The sequence below is a fragment of the Ostrinia furnacalis genome, unplaced genomic scaffold (genome assembly GCF_004193835.3).
Source record: "Ostrinia furnacalis isolate ACB-3 unplaced genomic scaffold, ASM419383v2 OfSCF2804, whole genome shotgun sequence".
Taxonomy (NCBI): Eukaryota; Metazoa; Arthropoda; class Insecta; order Lepidoptera; family Crambidae; genus Ostrinia; species Ostrinia furnacalis.
The window spans coordinates 288649-311712 of NW_021133043.1; the positions used below are offsets into that span (position 1 = coordinate 288649).

Below are 23064 nucleotides of genomic sequence, written 5' to 3' on the forward strand. Positions count from 1 at the left end.
AGAGTAGATTATAACATTTCTGAAATAAAACATTTCATTGTAACGTTATTCAGATTTTCATCCGAGTGAAGCCGCAGGCAAAAGTTAGTATTATAACACGTAACGTAGCTCAACAGCGAAAAGGGGTTGAGTTGATTACTTAATACGGGAAATTTTCTTAATTTGCCCTTATTAAGCAATCAAACATCGTGATCAAGTGACAAATTGGATAACTATTTTCTAATTGTTACGAAGTAGTTACTGTAAATTGGCTCAGATAGGGGATAATTAATGGTAAATTGACGTTATTAAATAAAGACGCTATAGCAATTAGACAAGCAAAATTATTTAGTAATTATAATTGATGCTTCTTTTAAATAACAGAAGGGTTACTTACCGAAAAAATAGAAGGTCTTAGGAGTTAGGAGCTGCAATTATCCTTAGCTATAAACTAATTATATTGCACCTAAATAAAATTGTCATTTATTTGTGTCTACCCTACCTACAAAGACTACAATCTACCCCCTCAACAATAACAGCATGCGAGTCTACCGCTGCCCTACCATATGGCGGATTTACACTATGCGGAAATTAGCCGAGTCAAGTCAAAAAAACAGAGGAGTGGGGATGAAATTAATTCATTCATCCCCACCCCACTGTTTTTTTGACTTGACTTGGCTTGATTCAGCTTAACGGCACAGGCAAACATCGGCGACATAAAAATAATTTTTATCGTCGAATCATTTATTCGTTTTAGACAAACGTTCAATGCTGGACAAAGGCCATCAGGATTTCCACAAAGAGTCCTGCACCGCATCCAGGTGCTTCTCGCGACCTTCACCAGACAGATCGTTGGTCCTTAGTGGGAGGCCTGCCCTCATTGCGTCTTCCGGTCTATGGACACCACTTGACAATTTTTTGACACCACTTAATTGACAATTTTTTTCACACCACTTGACAAATTTCAGATTCGATCACGCAGAGAAACTCCGAACATAGCACGCTCTATCACCCTATGGGTGACCTTGAGCCTTCCCATGAAACCCATATCTATAGTAAGCAATCACGTCTCCATTCCGTATGGAATCGCTGCTAGTTTACATAGTTTTTATCCCGGTTTCTGAAGGAGGGACAAGCGCGCATTGATATTGTTGAGCGACCACTGAAAGTCCGAGTCACACAAGATTCCGATGATGGGTCGAAAAATCTAAATGCACAGTGACTTTTTATGTTCTCAGTGAGAAATAGAGGTGATTTTGCAATAGAAATGTAGGTATTCTTAGATTGATGTGCTGTCTTCTGTACACCTTAGTAAAGGAACGTGTTTGGTCGCTTACTTATGGTCCTTCGAGCCAGATATTATAATCGGTTTACTTTTAAATGTCAACAGTTTATAGGTACCTACCTACGTTTTTAATTACTTTTGGTTTCAGATTGTTAAATTATCTTATTCAGTATTCTTTCTCCGTTCTGTTTTAATAATTTTACTGGTAATAAAATACGAGTAGAACACCATAGAGGGCTGGTTATCTAGCACCATACTGTAAGGTGTGTACTGTATTTGATGCCAAGTGTAGTAAAATAATAAATCCGTATACACATTATAAACGTGGTTTATTCATTCAACATTGCCAACTCAATAAAAATATCACATTTTTTCATCATCTTTCAGCTATAACAATTTTACGTAATTTTTCTATTAAATAACATTTCCAGTATCAAAACAGCATCGAGACACTCACCGCTATTTATAAAATATCTCCATACACAAAATATGACGTAGATATCTACAAAAGTTCATAAAAATAAATGCATCTTGTTTATTGTCTGCGTTGACATTAACTACAGGCACTCGAATGAGATATTTAATTGAATAAATCTATAAAAAGAATTGCACTTAGTTCTAGGGAAGTTGTAACTTAATGCAAAGGCTCATTCACACTATCTCTATCTATACAACTCGGTGAGTCGTTATGAGTCTATGATAAGTTTTCATAATATAAGTTTTGCAATAAAACAGTAACAAGACCGATGAAGACTAGAAGAGCGAATGTATGTAAATTGACATATTCCGGTTCGTGAATAGCAATCCTTCGCACATATTACGATGTCGCGAAAAATAGATTAATTTGAATTTATTATTCACATACTTTGGTCCAGGCTGCACTTTGTATTATAAGTATTCATTTCTGTCGAAACTGTCGATACTATTCGATCCACGATTTTGCTATATTTAGATACAGCTAAATGGCTATCAATATCAAGAAATGGCTCATAACAGCATAATGCAACTTGAACCTTACCAATGACCACCACCAAAGACTAAGCTACTATGGCTATACTACTAATTAAAGATAATCCCTTTGTCTCAAATAATCCAATTCCAGGTTCTTTAACCAATGACGATGTAAATCTACCGGTTATTTGACACACAGTTTAAATAGTTGCGAGGGCATACTTCTCACGCCGGATCCCGCTCATTTAACTAATTGCCAACTGTGATGCTAACTACAATCATATTTTATTACACTTATATTATTATCATAGACGTAATGCTATACGACACGACACTGTGTTGTTTTTATGGAACATTTAATTTTTACGAATCATATTTTTTTTGCTAAACGTAAATAGCAATCTATGAAGTAAATAATGTATAAATTCAAATAATTACATTATAAGTACGAAAATTGATTTCAAAATATACTTTTTACTTCAATTATATGAGAAAGTAGTTAATTTTTCTACTTATTTCTAAACTACAATGCACCAATCATTACATCAAGTTGTTTCACAAGATCTGACATGATACCTCCTCTGATCTGACGTCTTAGGATAAATGAAACTAAAAGCGTCACTGTGACATCACACCTATACTTACTATAGATAACCCACGCCGAACTGTCCCACCAAACTCAATGACAGGGGGGCGCTACCATCGTTCAACTATATGGTTTCCAACATGGCAAAAATCGGAACCAGCGATCCGGTATTGACGGTGGCGCCCCACTGTCAATGTCATGGATAGGACAGTTCAGTATTTTGGAACTTTACCAGAATTCGTGACTCATGTGATTCCAATAGGAAGAATTTCAATAGGAATGGACCAATTTTTTGTGCGCAGTATCGTTCGATTGCTTCAAAAATACGCATCATAATATGCGGTTACTTTGATTCAAATTCAAAGCACTTTACAAGTGCCAAATATACTTACGAGCAAAAATATGGAATCACCACCTTGTGTTTTGTTCCGAGCGATCTTAAGAACTGAATGACTATGCATGTATCTGTGGTATCAATTTAAAGTTTATAATATTACCTTTAAAATGGTACCATTTTTATTTGTCTTCTATTAGTCATTTAGTTTTTGTGATCGCTCGAAACAAATAGGATGATTCCATATTTTTGCTCGCGAGTGTAGTTTGTTCTATCACGTTATTTCATGACTCAAATGAAAACAAACGACGGTTCAGTCAGTTCTTGCGAGACAACGTACTAAATGCACCCGCCCGTAACGTGAAACTGGCTCACAGCTTGGCGTCGTGGAAGACGAGCTCCTGGTCTTGCGGCAGCTTCTTGAAGTAGCTCTCCACGTAGTCGTCGTCAACCTCTGCCAGGGTCTTGTGCTGCCACTTGGGCGCGTTGTCCTTGTCGATGAGGAGTGCGCGAACGCCTGTTGAGGAAAAGTGTGATAGTCAAATATCTAAAACATCAGCAAATCGGATTGGAGTTTTAAGTTATTGGAAATAATCTCGTGTACTGAAATCAAACTTGAAGCTAAACACTGTGTGTCATTTTATAACGATTTAATGCACTATTTTTCAACAAAAATCTAATGCATTATGCCCCCACCACCAGCTTTCTCCCTCGTTAACTTTTAAGGATGTGTAGCCAGTGATTTTTCAAAGTTTACAGGGCAGGGCAGGTAAGGCGTAAGTTAAGATAACATTTATTTCCAAGAATATGGTAATGATCTTAAATGTAGGTACAAAGTCTATCAGATTCTACCATTGATAGAACAGACGGTGAAACGCAACTGCAACGAAACTGCAACTTTGTGATGATTCTGATGAATGAAACTGAAACTGAAAGTTTCAAACTGGTCGCGTCATGTGTGGTCTCTCAACGGACGCTATGGCAGAAACTTAGATGCAACTCAAAAGTAACTAGCAGTTGCAGTTTCGTTGCAGTTGCGTTTCACCGTCTGTTCTGGGCCTAAGAGAAGAGTACAACCACGTCACAAAATCACTCAACCTGGTGTTCTGAACAACAAAATGGCCGTATTGTCATGACTCACCCTCAGGGAAGTCGTGGTTCATGGTGGCGCGGCAGGCGAGGCGGTACTCCATGCGCAGACACTGGCCCAGCTCCAGCTGTGCGCCGCGCTGTAACGCTCGCAGCGTTATCTTCAGCGAGCCGGGGCACATCTGGTGCAGCGTCTGCGGACACAATAGCTTTTGCTACACTTAAGTTATAGAAGAGACAGAACACACCTCAAAGTTTGCACCCTTTGCCCTGTGGCGAAAAAACACAAAGTTCACCGCCATTAACAAAAGTAGAAGAACTAATGCGGCATTTTTTGTGTGTGTGCTTGCAAGTATGCAGCTTTGCCTTTAGTCAGTTTGGTAAAAACATTTTAATTATATTATACTCCACAAGAACATTACATAACTTATTTTTATCAATAAAATCTGAGATGGTATTAAATTATTGAATAATTGATAATGCTTCTTGATAATTTATTATCATGCAGTTAGCATTATTTTTCAATGTAAAAACACTTTATAATCATAAAATGGAACAGTAACTAACCTCCAATGTTTTCACCGACCAGTCGTTCTGGACCTTCTCAAGCCTCTCAATTATTTCTTCAATGGTTGATGCCGCGAAGCAGTAGTTGATGTGTTTAATATGTGGGGCCAGGGAGAACTCTTCCAGTGGTTCGTGGAACTTGTTGATTAACGAGTCCACCTCCATCTCATTGGTGCAACGGGACAGCAGCATTTCTAACTCATGCAGACGTTTGCTTGGCACGTAATGAGTGGCAATGCCGGCTTTTACCACATCACTGCCTTTTAATCTGTCCCCTATAATTTAAAATGGAAAAAAGTTTTAAATTCTCATCAAATTATTTTACATTTACATTGTGAATTGCAAAAATACAAACCAGTTAATCCTAAGTATAACCCAAGGTTGACCTGCAACCGTGGCAGGAAGTATGAGCCACCCACATCAGGGAACAGGCCAATCTTTGTCTCAGGCATCGCTATCACAGTCTTCTCAGTTGCCACCCTGTATCTCCCATGGACAGACATCCCCAAGCCTCCTCCCATTGTGATGCCATTGATAATCGCTACATATGGGATCTTGTAGTTACCGATAACATAGTTTACATTATATTCAGTTCTGAAGAATCTGGGACCCTCTACTTTATCGATTGCTGCTTTAACGTCTCCGCCAGCACAGAAGGCTTTCTCCCCAGCACCTTTAACTATAACTAGTGTTTTTTGCTTCTCCCATTGCTGTAGTTGGGGCAGCAATTTTGTTACCATGGACGTGTTCAATGAGTTCAAGGCTTTTGGTCGGTTTAGTGTGACGATGCCAGCATTATTCAGTGTTTCAAACAGAACATCAGGTTCTTGGGAAGACATTGTGCGCTTAAGAGCTAAAGAAGTACTTCTAGTTAGGTTTATGCTTAGTTTAAACATCTGAAACAAACATTTTTATTTTTATTAAAAGTTCCCAACATGAATTATCCCATGTGCGATTATTATTGCTTTTTAACATAGTTTGCATCATGGTTGCATTGAGTAACTACAATGAAGTAGCAACGATCATTAAATTATAAGTTCAAAGGTTTCGGACGCCTGAAATCGCGAACTCCCACTAGGCACTGATAAGATAACAAGATCGTTTGAATAAGTCTTATATCGCGACCTTGAATACTATACGCTAAAACATACCAAGCAGCAATTACACAAACATCCTCACTATGTAAAACACACTGAATAGTAATATTCAACAGCTTTACCTTCTGTGTAAACTTCGTCACTACTTACCTCGATTGTTTGGAGCTAATTAATTGTACACAAAACACTTATAATGGGCACAGTGATTCTAACTAAACATTCACTAATATGTAAATAACTTTACTGCATACGATTAAAGTTATTAGGCTAATAAAATAAAAAAATCGAAAACCGGTAGGCCTCGCGGAGCGATTCCAAAGTAAAAAATGACAGCTCATCTGACAGTTGACAAATAAGCAATAGGGTTGCAACAGAGTCCAGATGTTTGGTAATCGATGATATCGACTATGATTCTGTTTAAGTGCAGGTATATACGCAGGTGCACGTATGGTGCACGACGTGCACAGGTGCACTTGCACGCAGTCACATGCGCACTCGGACACTTGCGTTGATAAATGGATTCGCAAAAAACACGTGCGTAAAAGAATATCACGCGCTTTTCGCGCAGTTACATCCGAAAAAAGAAACGCAAACGCAAGGCATTTCGCCTGTACTATCGATACCTGCTAATCGAATAAAAGCTAAATATGGCATCACTATTTTGTCACAAAAATTGACATTGACATTTGCTTCCAGCTGACTGCATAACCTCAAATTTAAAAACATGATTAAATATTGAAATAAATAATTAGTACGCTACGTTAATAAACGTTTAAAATGGGTGCTATGAGGAAAGTTCTAAACTGGTATGCTCGCTTGTCTCCCAGCCGAGGGAAAACATCGCCTCCATATGAGCATGTCGTTCAAATTGGAGACCCTAGGTTACGTAAAGTATCTGATCCAGTTCCAGTGGATAAAATTAAAAGTGAGGAAGTCCAGAAAGTGATAAATAAGCTCCGACTCGTTCTGCATAAATACGGCAGCGTCGGTATGTCGGCACCACAAATAGGAGTGAACATGAGAATGTTTGTGATGAGACATACAGCCAAACAAATCTCTGCAGTACCTCCTGAAATCGCAAAGTCGAAGGGTATGTCAGTCGTACCGTTCACTGTAAGTAAGTATTCTTTATAGTTGAACTCAATAATATTGAATTGGAATCATGTTTATTCAAATTAAATCCTTTTTTAGGTGTTCATAAATCCAAAGATAAAGGTGGTTGATTATCAAAAGGTAATTTATATGGAAGGATGTGAGAGTGTACAAGGGTATTCAGCAGAGGTGCCTAGATACAGAGAAGTAGAAGTAACAGGTAAGAATCATTATCAGTATATTTTGATATCTTGTATGTTTAGCACAATAAATAACTTAAGAAAAATCTTGTTTCAGGGTATGACGAAAATGGCGAGAGTGCAACTCGCGTGTTCAAACTCTGGCCAGCTAGGATCGCGCAGCATGAGATGGATCATCTAGACGGAAAGATGTTCACGGACCTGATGGAGCGAAGGACCCTGACATGCGCTTGCTGGGAGGAAGTCAACCTGTCTAAGGGAAAAGTTGTAATACCATTCAACCCTGAATAAAAATTAGCAATCTATAAATTGTATTAATTGAAACATAGGTGCATAAGCTGACCCTATTCATAAAAGAAAAGGTCAAATATTTTTAAGCATAATTTATTCAAGTATTACATGTTTTTAAAGCATAACTGCATAAATATATAAAGACCTGCTTTACAATAATTATACTTTTAATGACCTGAAAAATTATTTAGCACTTTTACAAGGATAGCAATTGGAAACATTGATAAATAACAGGTTTCAAGTTATCTAAATTCAGTACAAAAATAATGAGCCTACAATCTAATATTTCTGCAAAATAGTACCGTGACTGAAAATTTTCCTTATATTATAGCTGCAATAATATGTAAAGCAGAAAAAATCAGTAACTATGAATCAAATGTTTCTAAGGAGACAACATCTTATCACCTTATTCTATTAGAGCTATGTTGATAGTATCCAAACAGAGATACCTATGTTAATATTTGAGATATTTAAATGTTTTTAAAATAATATCTATTTGATCTAAAATTAATGTTGTTATATCTGTGCTATTATAAAGTTTATAGTGATTATAATTTAATAGTTGGTTCTATCTACCTACATAAACATTAACATTATAAAAGTTCTGAATAAAAAGTTATGGTATGCTTGATATAGTATACCGAAACAGTAAATTCATTTCACCTTATCATACCACCAAAATTTTTGACAATCCTGCAGAATCAACCAATAATTCCAGAATAATATCTTATTAGTCCATCACTAATCAAACAACCAAATTCATCTCCAACTCTTCATCTCATAACAATTTTCGATTGCAGATTAGTTACTAATTCTTGTTGGTTAGTTTAGTGAGATAGATGACTGGATAGCACAAGTCATCAAGCTTCCAAGTATTCTTCAAATTCATTAGGCCCTTTTCAGGGCACCTATTTTATCTTTCTTGCCTCGCTGTAATCAGCAAGCATAACATGATCTTTTGAGATCAATTTGATCCAACACTTACTACCCTCTTTACACTGTAACATTGATAATATAATTTTAATGAGATATTCTTAGGGGTGTCACCAATTCTGATAAGTTTAGCTATTGGTTTTCCAGCCCAAAATAACTGGCAAGTGAAGTAAGAAAGAGCATGTTCATGGTAAGTGTTCTTAGCAGGGTGCGACCTGGTCACCCGTGCGGTTTGCGTTCCCATTGAGGAACCAAATTGGAATAATGAGTTTTGCGTGTAGAGATGCCGCTCGATAGCTTCTATCAATATCGATAACTATAGTCAGACTATCAACAATGCAAAATATGACAATACCATTGATAACTTACAAATAGTAATAATAGTTCCACGATTCTTCACTTTTTTGTAGCAGCTCTGTGAAATCAGGGAAACAGTGATCCAGTATTGACGGTGGCGCCCCCATTCAACGGATCACGGGTGGGACGGTTAGGAAATCTATGCCACTTTATACGATTTTGGTTCAGTGTAGGACATCCATGCCATTCTATACGATTTGGTTCAGTGTAGGACATCTATGCCACTTTATACGATTTTGGTTCAGAACATCTATACCACTAAACGATTATCGGAGTCAAAAATCTATCGTTATCTAAACTATCGATAACCGGTCATCTCTAGTGGGCCCGCCTACCGCAGCGGGTTGCTGGCGAGCGATGTGAGCGACGTGAGCGACGGCGGGCCGGAGGCGGCCAGGCTGAGGCGGTCGCTCTCCTCGTCCGCCTGGTTGTTGCGCAGCTCTTGTAACGTGTACACGAACTTGGTCCACTCGTCGTGCCGCGGTTGGGCTACGTGCTGGAACGATACCTTGTTGTTAGTATTTTATTAACAGTCATCATCTAAAGTCTTGGGCATTCAAAGATCAAGAAAAAGGATCGATTTTTTTTGTTCTGGTACACTTGTGCGAAAGACAAGCGCGAAAAACGATTTGCGTGGATGGACACTTGCTCGAAAGGACATGAGCGCGATCGGTCGTTTGCGCGAAAATATGCTAGCTATAGTCTGATCGCCGAGCACGTAGAATTTTGTCCAATGACTCCAAGCTATCCATCCTTATCGCTCACGCGTAATAATATTGCTGTCGCGACTGTGCGACGGGCGGCCGCAGTGAGTGTGCGAGCGTGACAGCAACATAATTACGCGCGAGCGATAAGGATGGGTAGCTTGGGGTCATTGGTCAAAATTCTATGTGCTCGGAGACCGGTCTTTAGCTATTCACAGGTTAGGCTACTGCATTTTTTCCCCTTAGTTAGAATTAGATGATGGAATCTTAAACATGTACTCAGAATGGCCAGTAGCAAAAAAGCAGTAAACAGATTCAATAAACACATTGGTGAACTATGTAGTACGTGCGTACCTCAGCCAGCTCGTAGACCCATATCTTGCCGGCGTCGTCGCCGGCGGTGACGTGCGTGCCGGCCGGCGTCCACGATACACGGTTGAACGCCACGCCGCCTTCTGCTTGGATTGACGCGATCGGCACCTGCGGACATTTATGTCTAAATTAATTGATGTAGAAGTGCTGTCAGGTTGTTCCGCTGATTGCAGACCCCTAATGATATCAGTAGGACTTCTCTCAAACGCCGTTTAAAAAGTTGCAGGTATATTAGTTACCGTCGCTCATGCTGGCATTTCGGTTTGCATGAGAGAGATGGCAACATTTGTTTTTCGGAGTAGCCCCGCTATATTAAAGGTATAAAAGGTGGATCACACCCGTTGTCGTCAAACGAGCACAGCACTAAATGTCACTTCGTTGTGGATGAACATCGCTTGTCATTACCTAGCTGTCCGCTAAGCTGCTCAAGCTACTTAAGCTCACGCTCAATCGAGCGAATTCTCGCCTCATTGTGGTCGAGTGAGCACAGCGCTAGTCATAACTGTTGTTCTGTCGCTATTGTTCACCGTCTAGCCGCTAGACGCTAGCTGTACTCAGTACAGCGAGTACAGTTATCGCCTCGCATTGGTTGAGCAAGCACAGGGTTAGTTATCATAGGGATGTTATGGATATGTAGTTTCGGTTATGGATATAGGAATAATATTATACCGGTTTCGGTTACGGTTACGGATATTTTTTTATTTCGGATATCCGAAAGTTTCGGTTAAGGTTACGGATATCCATAACATCCCTGGATCACCTAGCTGTCCGCTAGTGCTCACCGTCCAGAGTGCACAGCGCTGGTGCTTGCCTCGATGTCCTCGAGCGAGCACAGCGCTAGTCATCGTCTGTCCCCTGCTACAGCGACAGTGCTCGCTCACACAGGCCTCACCTCGGTGTCGCGGTTGAGGTTCCACAGGTCGAGGCGGCCGGCCGCGTCCACGGCGGCGAACAGCGCCGGGTGCGCGGGCGACCAGCGCACGTCCGACACGTAGTCGCCGGAGTCCTCGAACGAATACAGCGCCTTGTTCTCCTGAAGAATTAGAAAGACGTCTAAATATAATTATGATCATATAACCTAAAAATTATTATTTCTAATTAAATTGATTCATCATCAACATTTCAGACATCCACTCTTCCAATGATTACAGATTGGCCGGTTGTAAGCTGCAAGCGTCCTGACTCCTGCGGCTGCATGCAATTTTTTAGCTGTGTGTGATTTGTTCGACATCATCCAGGCCAGAGAGCGATAGGTGCCGCGTGCGCTCATATCGCACCCAGCACTAGTGATGTTATATATTAAATATCATGGTTTTAGTTCCAACCAAATGACGTCCACTGCTGAACAAAAGCCTCCCCAAGGATTTCCACAATAACCTTTCCTGCTATGCCCGCATCCAAGTACTACCCGCGATCTTCCTGACTGATCGTCGTCAGAAGCAGAACCATTGAAAGGCCTGCACAAACTACGTCTGCCGACCTGTGGTCGCAACTCGAGAAATGATCTGCCCAGTGGTCGTTAGCTTTACGAGCTATGTGTGTATCCCGCCCACTGGCACTTAAGTTTGCCGATTTTGGAGCTACTTTAATTTTCCTGATCTCGATCATGCAAGGCATGTCTCCGACCATAACGCGCTTCATCGCCCTGTATTTATCACACTACCTTCCTACCCAGCCTAAAGGCTTCCACAGACCAAACGCGGGTCAACTGACCCGTAGCAGTAGGCACACTGAAGGCAGCGGCAGTTTCAAAGCAGTTGCAACGTGGGCGGTTGTAAAAAAATTAATATTCGAAAACCGCTTTCAATGCGCTGCTACCGCCCGCTGCGTCCGGTGTGTCATGCTAATATGGCCGCCATAGTAATACAACAGCGCGGGCCCGCGTTCGCGTCGCTTCTGTCCCGCGCCCGCGCCGCCTGGTTTGTCGTTCGGCAGTTGCAGTATGGCGCGGTTGGAGCGCGGGCCCGCGTTCAAATTTGGTGTGACACACTTCAAAGAGTTTCTTGTATTAAAACTTGCGCGGGCCCACATTCAATCAGCGCTGCTACTGCCCTGCGTTTGGTCTGCCGAAGCCTTTAACGACCGCACTGACCTTGGAGCTCCACAGCTTGACGCTCCAGTCGACGGACGCGGTGAGGTCCAGGTGGCCAGGTCGGCGGCGGGCGCGGCGTGCCACGACAGCGCCGTCACCGGGCCCTTCATCACACTACACCCGACCCAGCCTCAACTACCGCACTGACCTTGGAGCTATACGGGTGCTTCAGGCAGCGTCTACATAAGATGACGCTGTGCGAGTCTGCACTATGCCCATGCGGCGAGGAAGTCGAAGAGAGCCGCGACCACGCGCTTTGGGAATGTAACCTATATGACGAAGCTCACAGAAGATGCTGAATGCGATACGGAGAGCCGAGCAAGGACCTGTTTATCAACAGGACCTCACGAGTAGTCGTAGTAATTGGATCGCGCTGCGCGAGTTCGCGCACTCCTGGCACACAATCAGGCGAAGTTATGAGAAGAAGTGATGACATTCATCAACGCTAGCGGCCCGACGCGAAGTACCGTATTTGTGGTGTCAAGCCCCAGAAGGGGGAGAATTGACAATGAGAAGGGACAAGGATAAGAGAAATTTGAAGGGAGTCAAGCGAAGCGCCCGGGGATAGAGCCCAGAGCAAGTACCCGCGCGCTCTCCCGAGATTCGGTTCGTACGCCGTGAGGCAGGAAGAACCATGGGTGGTGGTGGGATTCGTACCTTGGAGCTCCACAGCTTGACGCTCCAGTCGACGGACGCGGTGAGGTAGAGGTGCGCCAGGTCGGCGGCGGCGGGCGCGGCGTGCCACGACAGCGCCGTCACCGGGCCCTTCATCACACGACAGCGCCGTCACCGGGCCCTTCATCACACGACAGCGCCGTCACCGGGCCCTTCATCACACGACAGCGCCGTCACCGGGCCCTTCATCACACGACAGCGCCGTCACCGGGCCCTTCATCACACTACACCCGACCCAGCCTTACTACACTGACCTTGGAGCTCCACAGCTTGACGCTCCAGTCGACGGACGCGGTGAGGTAGAGGTGCGCCAGGTCGGCGGCGGCGGGCGCGGCGTGCCACGACAGCGCCGTCACCGGGCCCTTCATCACACGACAGCGCCGTCACCGGGCCCTTCATCACACGACAGCGCCGTCACCGGGCCCTTCATCACACGACAGCGCCGTCACCGGGCCCTTCATCACACTACACCCGACCCAGCCTTACTACACTGACCTTGGAGCTCCACAGCTTGACGCTCCAGTCGACGGACGCGGTGAGGTAGAGGTGCGCCAGGTCGGCGGCGGCGGGCGCGGCGTGCCACGACAGCGCCGTCACCGGGCCCTTCATCACACTACAGCGCCGTCACCGGGCCCTTCATCACACTACACCCGACCCAGCCTTACTACACTGACCTTGGAGCTCCACAGCTTGACGCTCCAGTCGACGGACGCGGTGAGGTAGAGGTGCGCCAGGTCGGCGGCGGCGGGCGCGGCGTGCCACGACAGCGCCGTCACCGGGCCCGCGTGCGCCTCGATGCATTCTGACACGCCCGCGCGTTGGCCGTACAGGCTCCCTGGGAATATACAGGGTTTATGTCACGAATTGTTTCGAAGGTTCTACCAGGCCTGTTCATCTCCGTGAGTTTACATCGAAAACAAAACACGCACGATGGCCCACCTACAGGATACTATTCGACACAGCCTCACATACGAGCGAACATTGACTCACGCACGCGTATTCTTGTGTATGATAGAAGAAAATAAAAAAAAATGGTGTACTAAATACTGTGCAGTATTTAACNTAACGCGTTACTAGAGGAATGGCAGACATTGCCCCAAAATACCCTTCATATCATTAACTGCAGCATGCTCAGATGAATGGAAACCATCATCAGAGCAAGAGGGGGAAATACCCATCATTAATTCATTCATTTGGATAGTGATAAGCTACCCTAATTTTTAATCTGGCCACAATTTCTAATTTTTGTTCAAAACTGAAAAATTGAAATTTCGTTTCGATGATTTTTTATTAAATAAAAACGACTAAATATTTAAAAAATATATGTTATTTTATTTTATTTTAATTATCTCTTTATTTTGNCCATATTGTTAATGACATTGAGCATACATTTTTTTAAATACCTTCGCGAAGTAAAACTTCTGTACGTAGTACTTATTATTATTCTGTGGTTCTACCCTCTCTCACACTAACGTCTTTTCAAAATCGTCGTCTAGCCAGCGCCTGCGCAACGTCACTACGCAGCGCTGACGTCACGTCTGCAAGACACCAACTCAACTTTTTTTCGGACAAGTAACACATCTCCCTTACCCCGCTGTATTCAGCGTTAGATTCGACTGACGACGTTTAAAAGACACTAGTGTAGCAGTGGCCTGTCTACATAAAGCTTTGAATACATTAGAGGGTGGTGTGTTGCAACGACTTCAGACACGTTACTATATTCTTTAGCTACGCGTTCCAAGACAGTCAGCTATCTTGGGGACCACTCAACCTTTATTGTTTGCCTATAACTATTGGCTACAGGACAAGAGTTTTGTTGGAACAAACTAGATGTGAAATGCTATTGAGCTGCGTCTGCGCATCTCTGAAACAGGACTGACTGGTGTATGGAAACTAGATGTGAGACGCTGTTTGGCTTAGTTAGGATCTCTCTAAAATACGGCCAACGAGAAGCGATACCAAATGTAAACAAACCCAATGTCATGGTCATTTGGAATTGACTTGCCGTCCTCGCTGCCTAGCATGAAGTTATTGACGTAGCTAAATGAAGCTTCGGCGTTCGGCTTAATCCTATTCTGTTGCGCCAGCGCATCTCTGTAACAGTAGCCACTCACCAGTGTACATGATGCCATTCTCTGCATAGCACGAAGTTCTTGACGTAATTAGTTGTCAGGATAAATGCTGAGCGGGAGCCTATTGACACAGCGGTGGTGAAAACAAGATTTGAGATTAGTCCTATTTAGTTGCGCCAGCGCATCTCTGCAACAGCAGCCACTCACCGGTGTACATGTTGCCGTCCTCGCTGCCTAGTACGAAGTTGTTGACGTAACTATACGAAGCTTTAGTGGTGAAAACGAGATTCAAGATTAGTCCTATTTGCCTGCGCATTTCTGCAAGAGGATCCACTGACTGGTGTATGGAAACGAGATGTGAGACACTATTCGGCTGCGCCTGCGCATCTCTTAATTAGGATCTTTCTAAAGCCTGGTCCGTGAGCACGTAGAATTTTGTCCAATGAACCCAAGCTACCCATCCTTATCGCTCGCGCGTAATTATGTTGCGATAAGGATGGGTAGCTTGGGGTCATTGGACAAAATACTACGAGCTCACGGACCAGACTATAAATGAAGCTTCGGCGTTCGGCTTAATACTATTCAGTTGCGCCAGCGTATCCCAACAGCAGCCACTCACCGGTATACATATTGCCGTCCTCGCTGCCCAGCACAAAGTTATACGAAGCTTCAATGGTGAAAACTAGTTTCGACATTGTTTTTAATCCACAACGAGGAAGCTCTTGACCTGTATCTCATCTGATGGTAAGTGATGATCAGGAATTTGGCTGCGCATGCGCATTTCTGAAACAGCAGCCACTCACCGGTGTACATATTCCCGTCCTCGCTGCCCAGCACGAAGTTGTTGACGTCCCCGTGCGGGAAGCCCATGCAGGTGACGGCCACGGCCTTGCTCTGGCGGTGCTGCAGCTCCAGCGTCTCTTGCGGCGCGGAGAGCGTGTCCCAACAGCAGCCACTCACCGGTGTACATGTTTCCGTCCTCGCAGCCCAGCACGAAATTATTGACGTGGCTATATGAAGTTTCAGCGGTGAAAACTTGATTTGAGATTAGCCTATTCGCCTGCGCATCTCTAGGGCAAGATAACTCACCGGTGTAGATGTTGCCGTCCTCGCTGCCTAATACGAAGTTGTAACGTAACTATACGAAGCTTCAGTGGTGAAAACGAGATTCAAGATTAGTCCTATTTGCCTGCGCATCTCTGCAACAGGATCCACTGACTGGTGTATGGAAACGAGATGTGAGACACTATTCGGCTGCGCCTACGCATCTCTTAATTAGGATCTTTTCTAAAGCCTGGTCCGTGAGCACGTAGAATTTTGTCCAATGACCCCAAGCTACCCATCGTTATCGCTCGCGCGTAATTATATTGCTGTCGCGACTGTGCGACTGGCACCCGCAGTGAGTGTGCGAGCGCGATAGCAACATAATTACGCGCGAGCGATAAGGATGGGTAGCTAGGGGTTATTGGACAGAATTCTACGAGCTCACGGACCAGACTATAAATGAAGCTTCGGCGTTCGGCTTAATCCTATTCAGTTGCGCCAGCGTATCCCAACAGCAGCCACTCACCGGTGTATGTACATATTGCCGTCCTCGCTGCCCAGCAAGTTATTAACGTAGTTATACGAAGCTTCAATGGTGAAAACTAGTTTCGTCATTTTTTTTAATCCACAACGAGGAAGCTCTTGACCTGTATCAGGCCTGGCTCACTCCGCGCGGTACATCCGATAATTACCTACAGCGAAGCGCCCCGCCGGCGGGTATTATATTAGTCGAGTGTCACGCGCGCGCTCGTCAGGACGCTGGCGTGCGTTGTAGTATGATTATAATTCTATGATCGAAGTATTATTTAAAAATGAAAATAAAGAGAAAGAAAAATTGTGCGGCGTTCGGGTGTTTAAATTCGAAAATAAATCTACCGGATTTATCTTTTTTTTTCGCTTCCCAAAGATGCTGAAAGGTATGTTGGCCATGTAGGTAATCAATAATTCTTAGGATAGTATAGGAACCTAACCTACTATGACTACTGCTCAGAATGCGTTCGTTCGTTTCAGCCAAATGACGTCCACTGCTGGACAAAGGCCTCTCCCAAGGTTTTCCATAATGAATGCATACTTACCTACACACACCGGCAGATTTAGAGGAACGGAAAAAAAAGCATCAATATCATCATTATTTTAGGAAAAAAATGCCTAATTATGACATTATTTTTTAATTTAATTCTAAATATGAAAAAAAAAATTGCCAACAGTATATTTTTTTAATTATTTTGTTTAAATTACCCCATCAACAGTTTCGTTGAGTGTTTTGAATTGAATGAAGCTTTTGCTAATTTGGATTTCTTTTACGTGAAAGATGTTTTTTTCTGAGAATTTTGTTGTGTAAGCATTCAGTTACTTATAAGGGTTTATTATGCCCAGCTTAGCACCATCAGAAATCATTAAGGCAGATGAAATGAGAAGTAACGGCCATGCATACAAATCGGCTGCCGTAAGACGTCGTTGATCAGTATCGACCACCCATGGCAGTAACCAACGGTACAGATTGATCATTTCTGTCGTTAGGAGGAGGGTTCAAGTCAGAAAAAGGCGTACTTCGCGACGGGATGACCGTTTTTTACAACTTCGAGTTTTCAGAAAGTCGCGGTTACCTGCTGTTCAAGCCAGAAATAACCTTAAAGACACTCGAGGAGTAAGAGTGACTGAGCCNTACAGGACAAGAGTTTTGTTGGAACAAACTAGATGTGAAATGCTATTGAGCTGCGTCTGCGCATCTCTGAAACAGGACTGACTGGTGTATGGAAACTAGATGTGAGACGCTGTTTGGCTTAGTTAGGATCTCTCTAAAATACGGCCAACGAGAAGCGATACCAAATGTAAACAAACCCAATGTCATGGTCATTTGGAATTGACTTGCCGTCCTCGCTGCCTAGCATGAAGTTATTGACGTAGCTAAATGAAGCTTCGGCGTTCGGCTTAATCCTATTCTGTTGCGCCAGCGCATCTCTGTAACAGTAGCCACTCACCAGTGTACATGATGCCATTCTCTGCATAGCACGAAGTTCTTGACGTAATTAGTTGTCAGGATAAATGCTGAGCGGGAGCCTATTGACACAGCGGTGGTGAAAACAAGATTTGAGATTAGTCCTATTTAGTTGCGCCAGCGCATCTCTGCAACAGCAGCCACTCACCGGTGTACATGTTGCCGTCCTCGCTGCCTAGTACGAAGTTGTTGACGTAACTATACGAAGCTTTAGTGGTGAAAACGAGATTCAAGATTAGTCCTATTTGCCTGCGCATTTCTGCAAGAGGATCCACTGACTGGTGTATGGAAACGAGATGTGAGACACTATTCGGCTGCGCCTGCGCATCTCTTAATTAGGATCTTTCTAAAGCCTGGTCCGTGAGCACGTAGAATTTTGTCCAATGAACCCAAGCTACCCATCCTTATCGCTCGCGCGTAATTATGTTGCGATAAGGATGGGTAGCTTGGGGTCATTGGACAAAATACTACGAGCTCACGGACCAGACTATAAATGAAGCTTCGGCGTTCGGCTTAATACTATTCAGTTGCGCCAGCGTATCCCAACAGCAGCCACTCACCGGTATACATATTGCCGTCCTCGCTGCCCAGCACATAGTTATACGAAGCTTCAATGGTGAAAACTAGTTTCGACATTGTTTTTAATCCACAACGAGGAAGCTCTTGACCTGTATCTCATCTGATGGTAAGTGATGATCAGGAATTTGGCTGCGCATGCGCATTTCTGAAACAGCAGCCACTCACCGGTGTACATATTCCCGTCCTCGCTGCCCAGCACGAAGTTGTTGACGTCCCCGTGCGGGAAGCCCATGCAGGTGACGGCCACGGCCTTGCTCTGGCGGTGCTGCAGCTCCAGCGTCTCTTGCGGCGCGGAGAGCGTGTCCCAACAGCAGCCACTCACCGGTGTACATGTTTCCGTCCTCGCAGCCCAGCACGAAATTATTGACGTGGCTATATGAAGTTTCAGCGGTGAAAACTTGATTTGAGATTAGCCTATTCGCCTGCGCATCTCTAGGGCAAGATAACTCACCGGTGTAGATGTTGCCGTCCTCGCTGCCTAATACGAAGTTGTAACGTAACTATACGAAGCTTCAGTGGTGAAAACGAGATTCAAGATTAGTCCTATTTGCCTGCGCATCTCTGCAACAGGATCCACTGACTGGTGTATGGAAACGAGATGTGAGACACTATTCGGCTGCGCCTACGCATCTCTTAATTAGGATCTTTTCTAAAGCCTGGTCCGTGAGCACGTAGAATTTTGTCCAATGACCCCAAGCTACCCATCGTTATCGCTCGCGCGTAATTATATTGCTGTCGCGACTGTGCGACTGGCACCCGCAGTGAGTGTGCGAGCGCGATAGCAACATAATTACGCGCGAGCGATAAGGATGGGTAGCTAGGGGTTATTGGACAGAATTCTACGAGCTCACGGACCAGACTATAAATGAAGCTTCGGCGTTCGGCTTAATCCTATTCAGTTGCGCCAGCGTATCCCAACAGCAGCCACTCACCGGTGTATGTACATATTGCCGTCCTCGCTGCCCAGCAAGTTATTAACGTAGTTATACGAAGCTTCAATGGTGAAAACTAGTTTCGTCATTTTTTTTAATCCACAACGAGGAAGCTCTTGACCTGTATCAGGCCTGGCTCACTCCGCGCGGTACATCCGATAATTACCTACAGCGAAGCGCCCCGCCGGCGGGTATTATATTAGTCGAGTGTCACGCGCGCGCTCGTCAGGACGCTGGCGTGCGTTGTAGTATGATTATAATTCTATGATCGAAGTATTATTTAAAAATGAAAATAAAGAGAAAGAAAAATTGTGCGGCGTTCGGGTGTTTAAATTCGAAAATAAATCTACCGGATTTATCTTTTTTTTTCGCTTCCCAAAGATGCTGAAAGGTATGTTGGCCATGTAGGTAATCAATAATTCTTAGGATAGTATAGGAACCTAACCTACTATGACTACTGCTCAGAATGCGTTCGTTCGTTTCAGCCAAATGACGTCCACTGCTGGACAAAGGCCTCTCCCAAGGTTTTCCATAATGAATGCATACTTACCTACACACACCGGCAGATTTAGAGGAACGGAAAAAAAAGCATCAATATCATCATTATTTTAGGAAAAAAATGCCTAATTATGACATTATTTTTTAATTTAATTCTAAATATGAAAAAAAAAATTGCCAACAGTATATTTTTTTAATTATTTTGTTTAAATTACCCCATCAACAGTTTCGTTGAGTGTTTTGAATTGAATGAAGCTTTTGCTAATTTGGATTTCTTTTACGTGAAAGATGTTTTTTTCTGAGAATTTTGTTGTGTAAGCATTCAGTTACTTATAAGGGTTTATTATGCCCAGCTTAGCACCGTCAGAAATCATTAAGGCAGATGAAATGAGAAGTAACGGCCATGCATACAAATCGGCTGCCGTAAGACGTCGTTGATCAGTATCGACCACCCATGGCAGTAACCAACGGTACAGATTGATCATTTCTGTCGTTAGGAGGAGGNTTTTTTTGCGTTCCGCTAAATCTGCCGGTGTGTGTATATACGTACCTCGTTACAAATAAGTAGATTAATTATTTTTTCACTAGACAGCAACCCTAACAGCGTAAGAAGAGTTCAGAGGCACGCGATAGAAAGAGACAAAACTTTTAGGTGAATAAAATTGTAGGTACGTAGTGCTGTGCGAGCTGAATTCCACTGTATCGCGTCGTAGCAAGACTCGCATTTATTTAAATCGTCTTGCGGAGTAATCCTTCTGTACCTGTACTATTACTTATTCTGTGCCTGTATCTCATCTGATGGTAAGTGATGATCAGGAATTTGGCTGCGCATGCGCATTTCTGCAACAGCAGCCACTCACCGGTGTACATATTCCCGTCCTCGCTGCCCAGCACGAAGTTTTTGACGTCTCCGTGCGGGAAGCCCATGCAGGTATGTTGCCGTCCTCGCTGCCTAGCATGAAGTTAATGACGTAGCTAAATCCCGGTCCATTGCTGTCGTGACTGTGCGACTGGCACCCGCAGTGAGTGTGCGAGCGCGATAGCAACATAATTACGCGCGAGCGATAAGGATGGGTGGCTTGGGGTCATTGGACAAAATTCTACGAACTCACGGACCAGACTATAAATGAAGCTTCGGCGTTCGGCTTAATCCTATTCAGTTGCGCCAGCGTATCCCATCAGCAGCCACTCACCGGTATACATATTGCCGTCCTCGCTGCCCAGCACAAAGTTATTAACGTAGTTATACGAAGCTTCAATGGTGAAAACTAGTTTCGACATTTTTTTTAATCCACAACGAGGAAGCTCTTGACCTGTATCTCATCTGATGGTAAGTGATGATCAGGAATTTGGCTGCGCATGCGCATTTCTGAAACAGCAGCCACTCACCGGTATACATATTCCCGTCCTCGCTGCCCAGCACGAAGTTGTTGACGTCCCCGTGCGGGAAGCCCATGCAGGTGACGGCCACGGCCTTGCTCTGGCGGTGCTGCAGCTCCAGCGTCTCTTGCGGCGCGGACAGCATGTCCCAACAGCAGCCACTCACCGGTATACATGTTGCCGTCCTCGCAGCCCAGCACGAAATTATTGACGTGGCTATATGAAGTTTCAGCGGTGAAAACTTGATTTGAGATTAGCCTCGCCTGCGCATCACTAGGGCAGGATAACTCACCGGTGTACATGTTGCCGTCCTCGCTGCCTAGCACGAAATTCTTGACGTAACTATACGAAGCTTCAGCGGTGAAAACGAGATTCTAGATTAGTCCTATTTGCCTGCGCACTGCGCATCTCTGCAACAGGATTCACTGACTGGTGTATGGAAACGAGATGTGAGACACTATTCGGCTGCGCCTGCGTATCTCTTAATTAGGATATTTCTAAAGCCTGGTCTGTGAGCACGTAGAATTTTGTCCAATGACCCCAAGCCACCCATTCTTATCGCTCGCGCGTAATTATGTTGTTGTCGCGCTCGCACACTCACTGCGGGCGCCCGTCGCACAGTCGCGACAGCAATATAATTACGCGCGAGCGATAAGGATGGGTAGCTTGGGGTCATTGGACAAAATTCTACGCGCTCACGGACCAGGCTTTACCTCTGTAACATTATGAATGCAATAAATAATTAAGTCTTGAGTATCCTCACCGGTGTACATGTTGCCGTCCTCGCTGCCCAGCACGAAGTTGTTGACGTCTCCGTGCGGGAAGCCCATGCAGGTATGTTGCCGTCCTCGCTGCCTAGCATGAAGTTATTGACGTAGCTAAATGAAGCTTCGGCGTTCGGCTTAATCCTATTCAGTTGCGCCAGCGCATCTCTGTAACAGTAGCCACTCACCAGTGTACATGATGCCATTCTCTGCATAGCTCGAAGTTCTTGACGTAATTAGTTTGTCGTCAGGATTGCTGAGCGGGAGCCTATTGACACAGCGGTGGTGAAAACAAGATTTGAGATCAGTCCTATTTAGTTGCGCCTGCGCATCTCTGCAACAGCAGCCACTCACCGGTGTACATGTTGCCGTCCTCGCTGCCCAGCACGATGTTATTAAGCTATACGAAGCTTCAGTGGTGAAAACGAGATTCAAGATTAGTCCTATTTGCCTGCGCATCTCTGCAACAGGATCCACTGACTGGTGTATGGAAACGAGATGTGAGACACTATTCGGCTGCGCCTGCGTATCTCTTAATTAGGATCTTTCTAAAGCCTGGTCCGTGAGCACGTAGAATTTTGTCCAATGACCCCAAGCTACCCATCCTTATCGCTCGCGCGTAATCATATTGCTGTCGCGACTGTGCGACTGGCACCCGTAGTTAGTGTGCGAGCGCGACAGCAACATAATTACGCGCGAGCGATAAGGATGGGTAGCTAGGGGTCATTGGACAAAATTCTACGAGCTCACGGACCAGACTATAAATGAAGCTTCGGCGTTTGGCTTAGTTCCTATTCAGTTGCGCCAGCGTGTCCCGACAGCAACCACTCACCAGTGTACATGATGTCATTCTCTGCATAGCACGAAGTTCTTGACGTAATTAGTTAGTCGTCAGGATAAATGCTGAGCGGGAGTCTATTGACACCTCGGTGGTGAAAACAAGATTTGAGATTAGTTCTATTCGGCTGCGCCTGCACATCTCTGCAACAGCCAGGGTTCGAAAATATCCGATATTTATTATAAATATCAAAATATCGGATATTTATGATATATATCCGATATATATCAACTTTGATATATATCAATTTTGTATGAAAGCCATAATATTATTTTATTGCATTATTCATGAATACTATGCATATGTGTTACATAAACATGTTTTTAATGTTTTTAAAACTTAAAATCAGACAAA

The 23064-nt window shown here is 44.0% G+C and overlaps 3 protein-coding genes across 16 annotated transcripts in view; 1 reads left to right on the forward strand and 2 right to left on the reverse strand.

The window, feature by feature from the left end:
- Window positions 1-1576: 1576 nt before the first annotated feature.
- On the reverse strand, window positions 1577-6224 carry Hibch (3-hydroxyisobutyryl-CoA hydrolase). The gene is made up of 5 exons (XM_028309595.1): window positions 6039-6224; window positions 5147-5687; window positions 4792-5066; window positions 4277-4418; window positions 1577-3652 (listed from the first exon to the last, which is right to left on the reverse strand). The coding sequence occupies exons 2-5, from the start codon at window positions 5685-5687 to the stop codon at window positions 3507-3509; spliced, it is 1104 nt and encodes a 367-aa protein (XP_028165396.1). The 5' UTR covers window positions 6039-6224; the 3' UTR covers window positions 1577-3506.
- A 338-nt stretch (window positions 6225-6562) lies between these two features.
- On the forward strand, window positions 6563-7485 carry LOC114356442 (peptide deformylase, mitochondrial). Its single transcript, XM_028309633.1, has 3 exons — window positions 6563-7001; window positions 7080-7200; window positions 7278-7485. The coding sequence occupies exons 1-3, from the start codon at window positions 6666-6668 to the stop codon at window positions 7469-7471; spliced, it is 651 nt and encodes a 216-aa protein (XP_028165434.1). The 5' UTR covers window positions 6563-6665; the 3' UTR covers window positions 7472-7485.
- Window positions 7486-7730: 245 nt separating this feature from the next.
- The window catches only part of sw (cytoplasmic dynein 1 intermediate chain short wing), a 33683-nt gene continuing 18349 nt past the window's right edge, over window positions 7731-23064 (reverse strand). For 12 of the 14 annotated variants that reach the window (XM_028309631.1, XM_028309629.1, XM_028309628.1 and 9 more), the window contains 4 exons: window positions 13279-13439; window positions 10730-10870; window positions 9820-9945; window positions 7731-9257 (listed from right to left, as the gene is read on the reverse strand). In XM_028309631.1, the coding sequence (XP_028165432.1) occupies window positions 9093-9257; window positions 9820-9945; window positions 10730-10870; window positions 13279-13439 (593 nt within the window). In that variant the 3' untranslated portion in view covers window positions 7731-9092. Of the gene's footprint in view, window positions 9258-9819; window positions 9946-10729; window positions 10871-13011; window positions 13208-13278; window positions 13440-21117; window positions 21254-23064 lie in introns of those variants that run through there. The other 2 variants (XM_028309619.1, XM_028309632.1) reach the window with 2 other exon arrangements.

Coding starts and splice junctions, on each gene's coding strand:
- Hibch (XM_028309595.1), bottom strand. CDS start 5,687: ATGTTTAAACTAAGCATAAACCTAACTAGAAGTACTTCTTTAGCTCTT. Junction 5,067..5,146: donor GTTATACTTAGGATTAACTG/GTTTGTATTTTT, acceptor TTTAAATTATAG/GGGACAGATTAAAAGGCAGT. Junction 3,653..4,276: donor GAACCACGACTTCCCTGAGG/GTGAGTCATGAC, acceptor TTTCCTCAACAG/GCGTTCGCGCACTCCTCATC.
- LOC114356442 (XM_028309633.1), top strand. CDS start 6,666: ATGGGTGCTATGAGGAAAGTTCTAAACTGGTATGCTCGCTTGTCTCCC. Junction 7,002..7,079: donor TGTCAGTCGTACCGTTCACT/GTAAGTAAGTAT, acceptor ATCCTTTTTTAG/GTGTTCATAAATCCAAAGAT. Junction 7,201..7,277: donor CAGAGAAGTAGAAGTAACAG/GTAAGAATCATT, acceptor ATCTTGTTTCAG/GGTATGACGAAAATGGCGAG.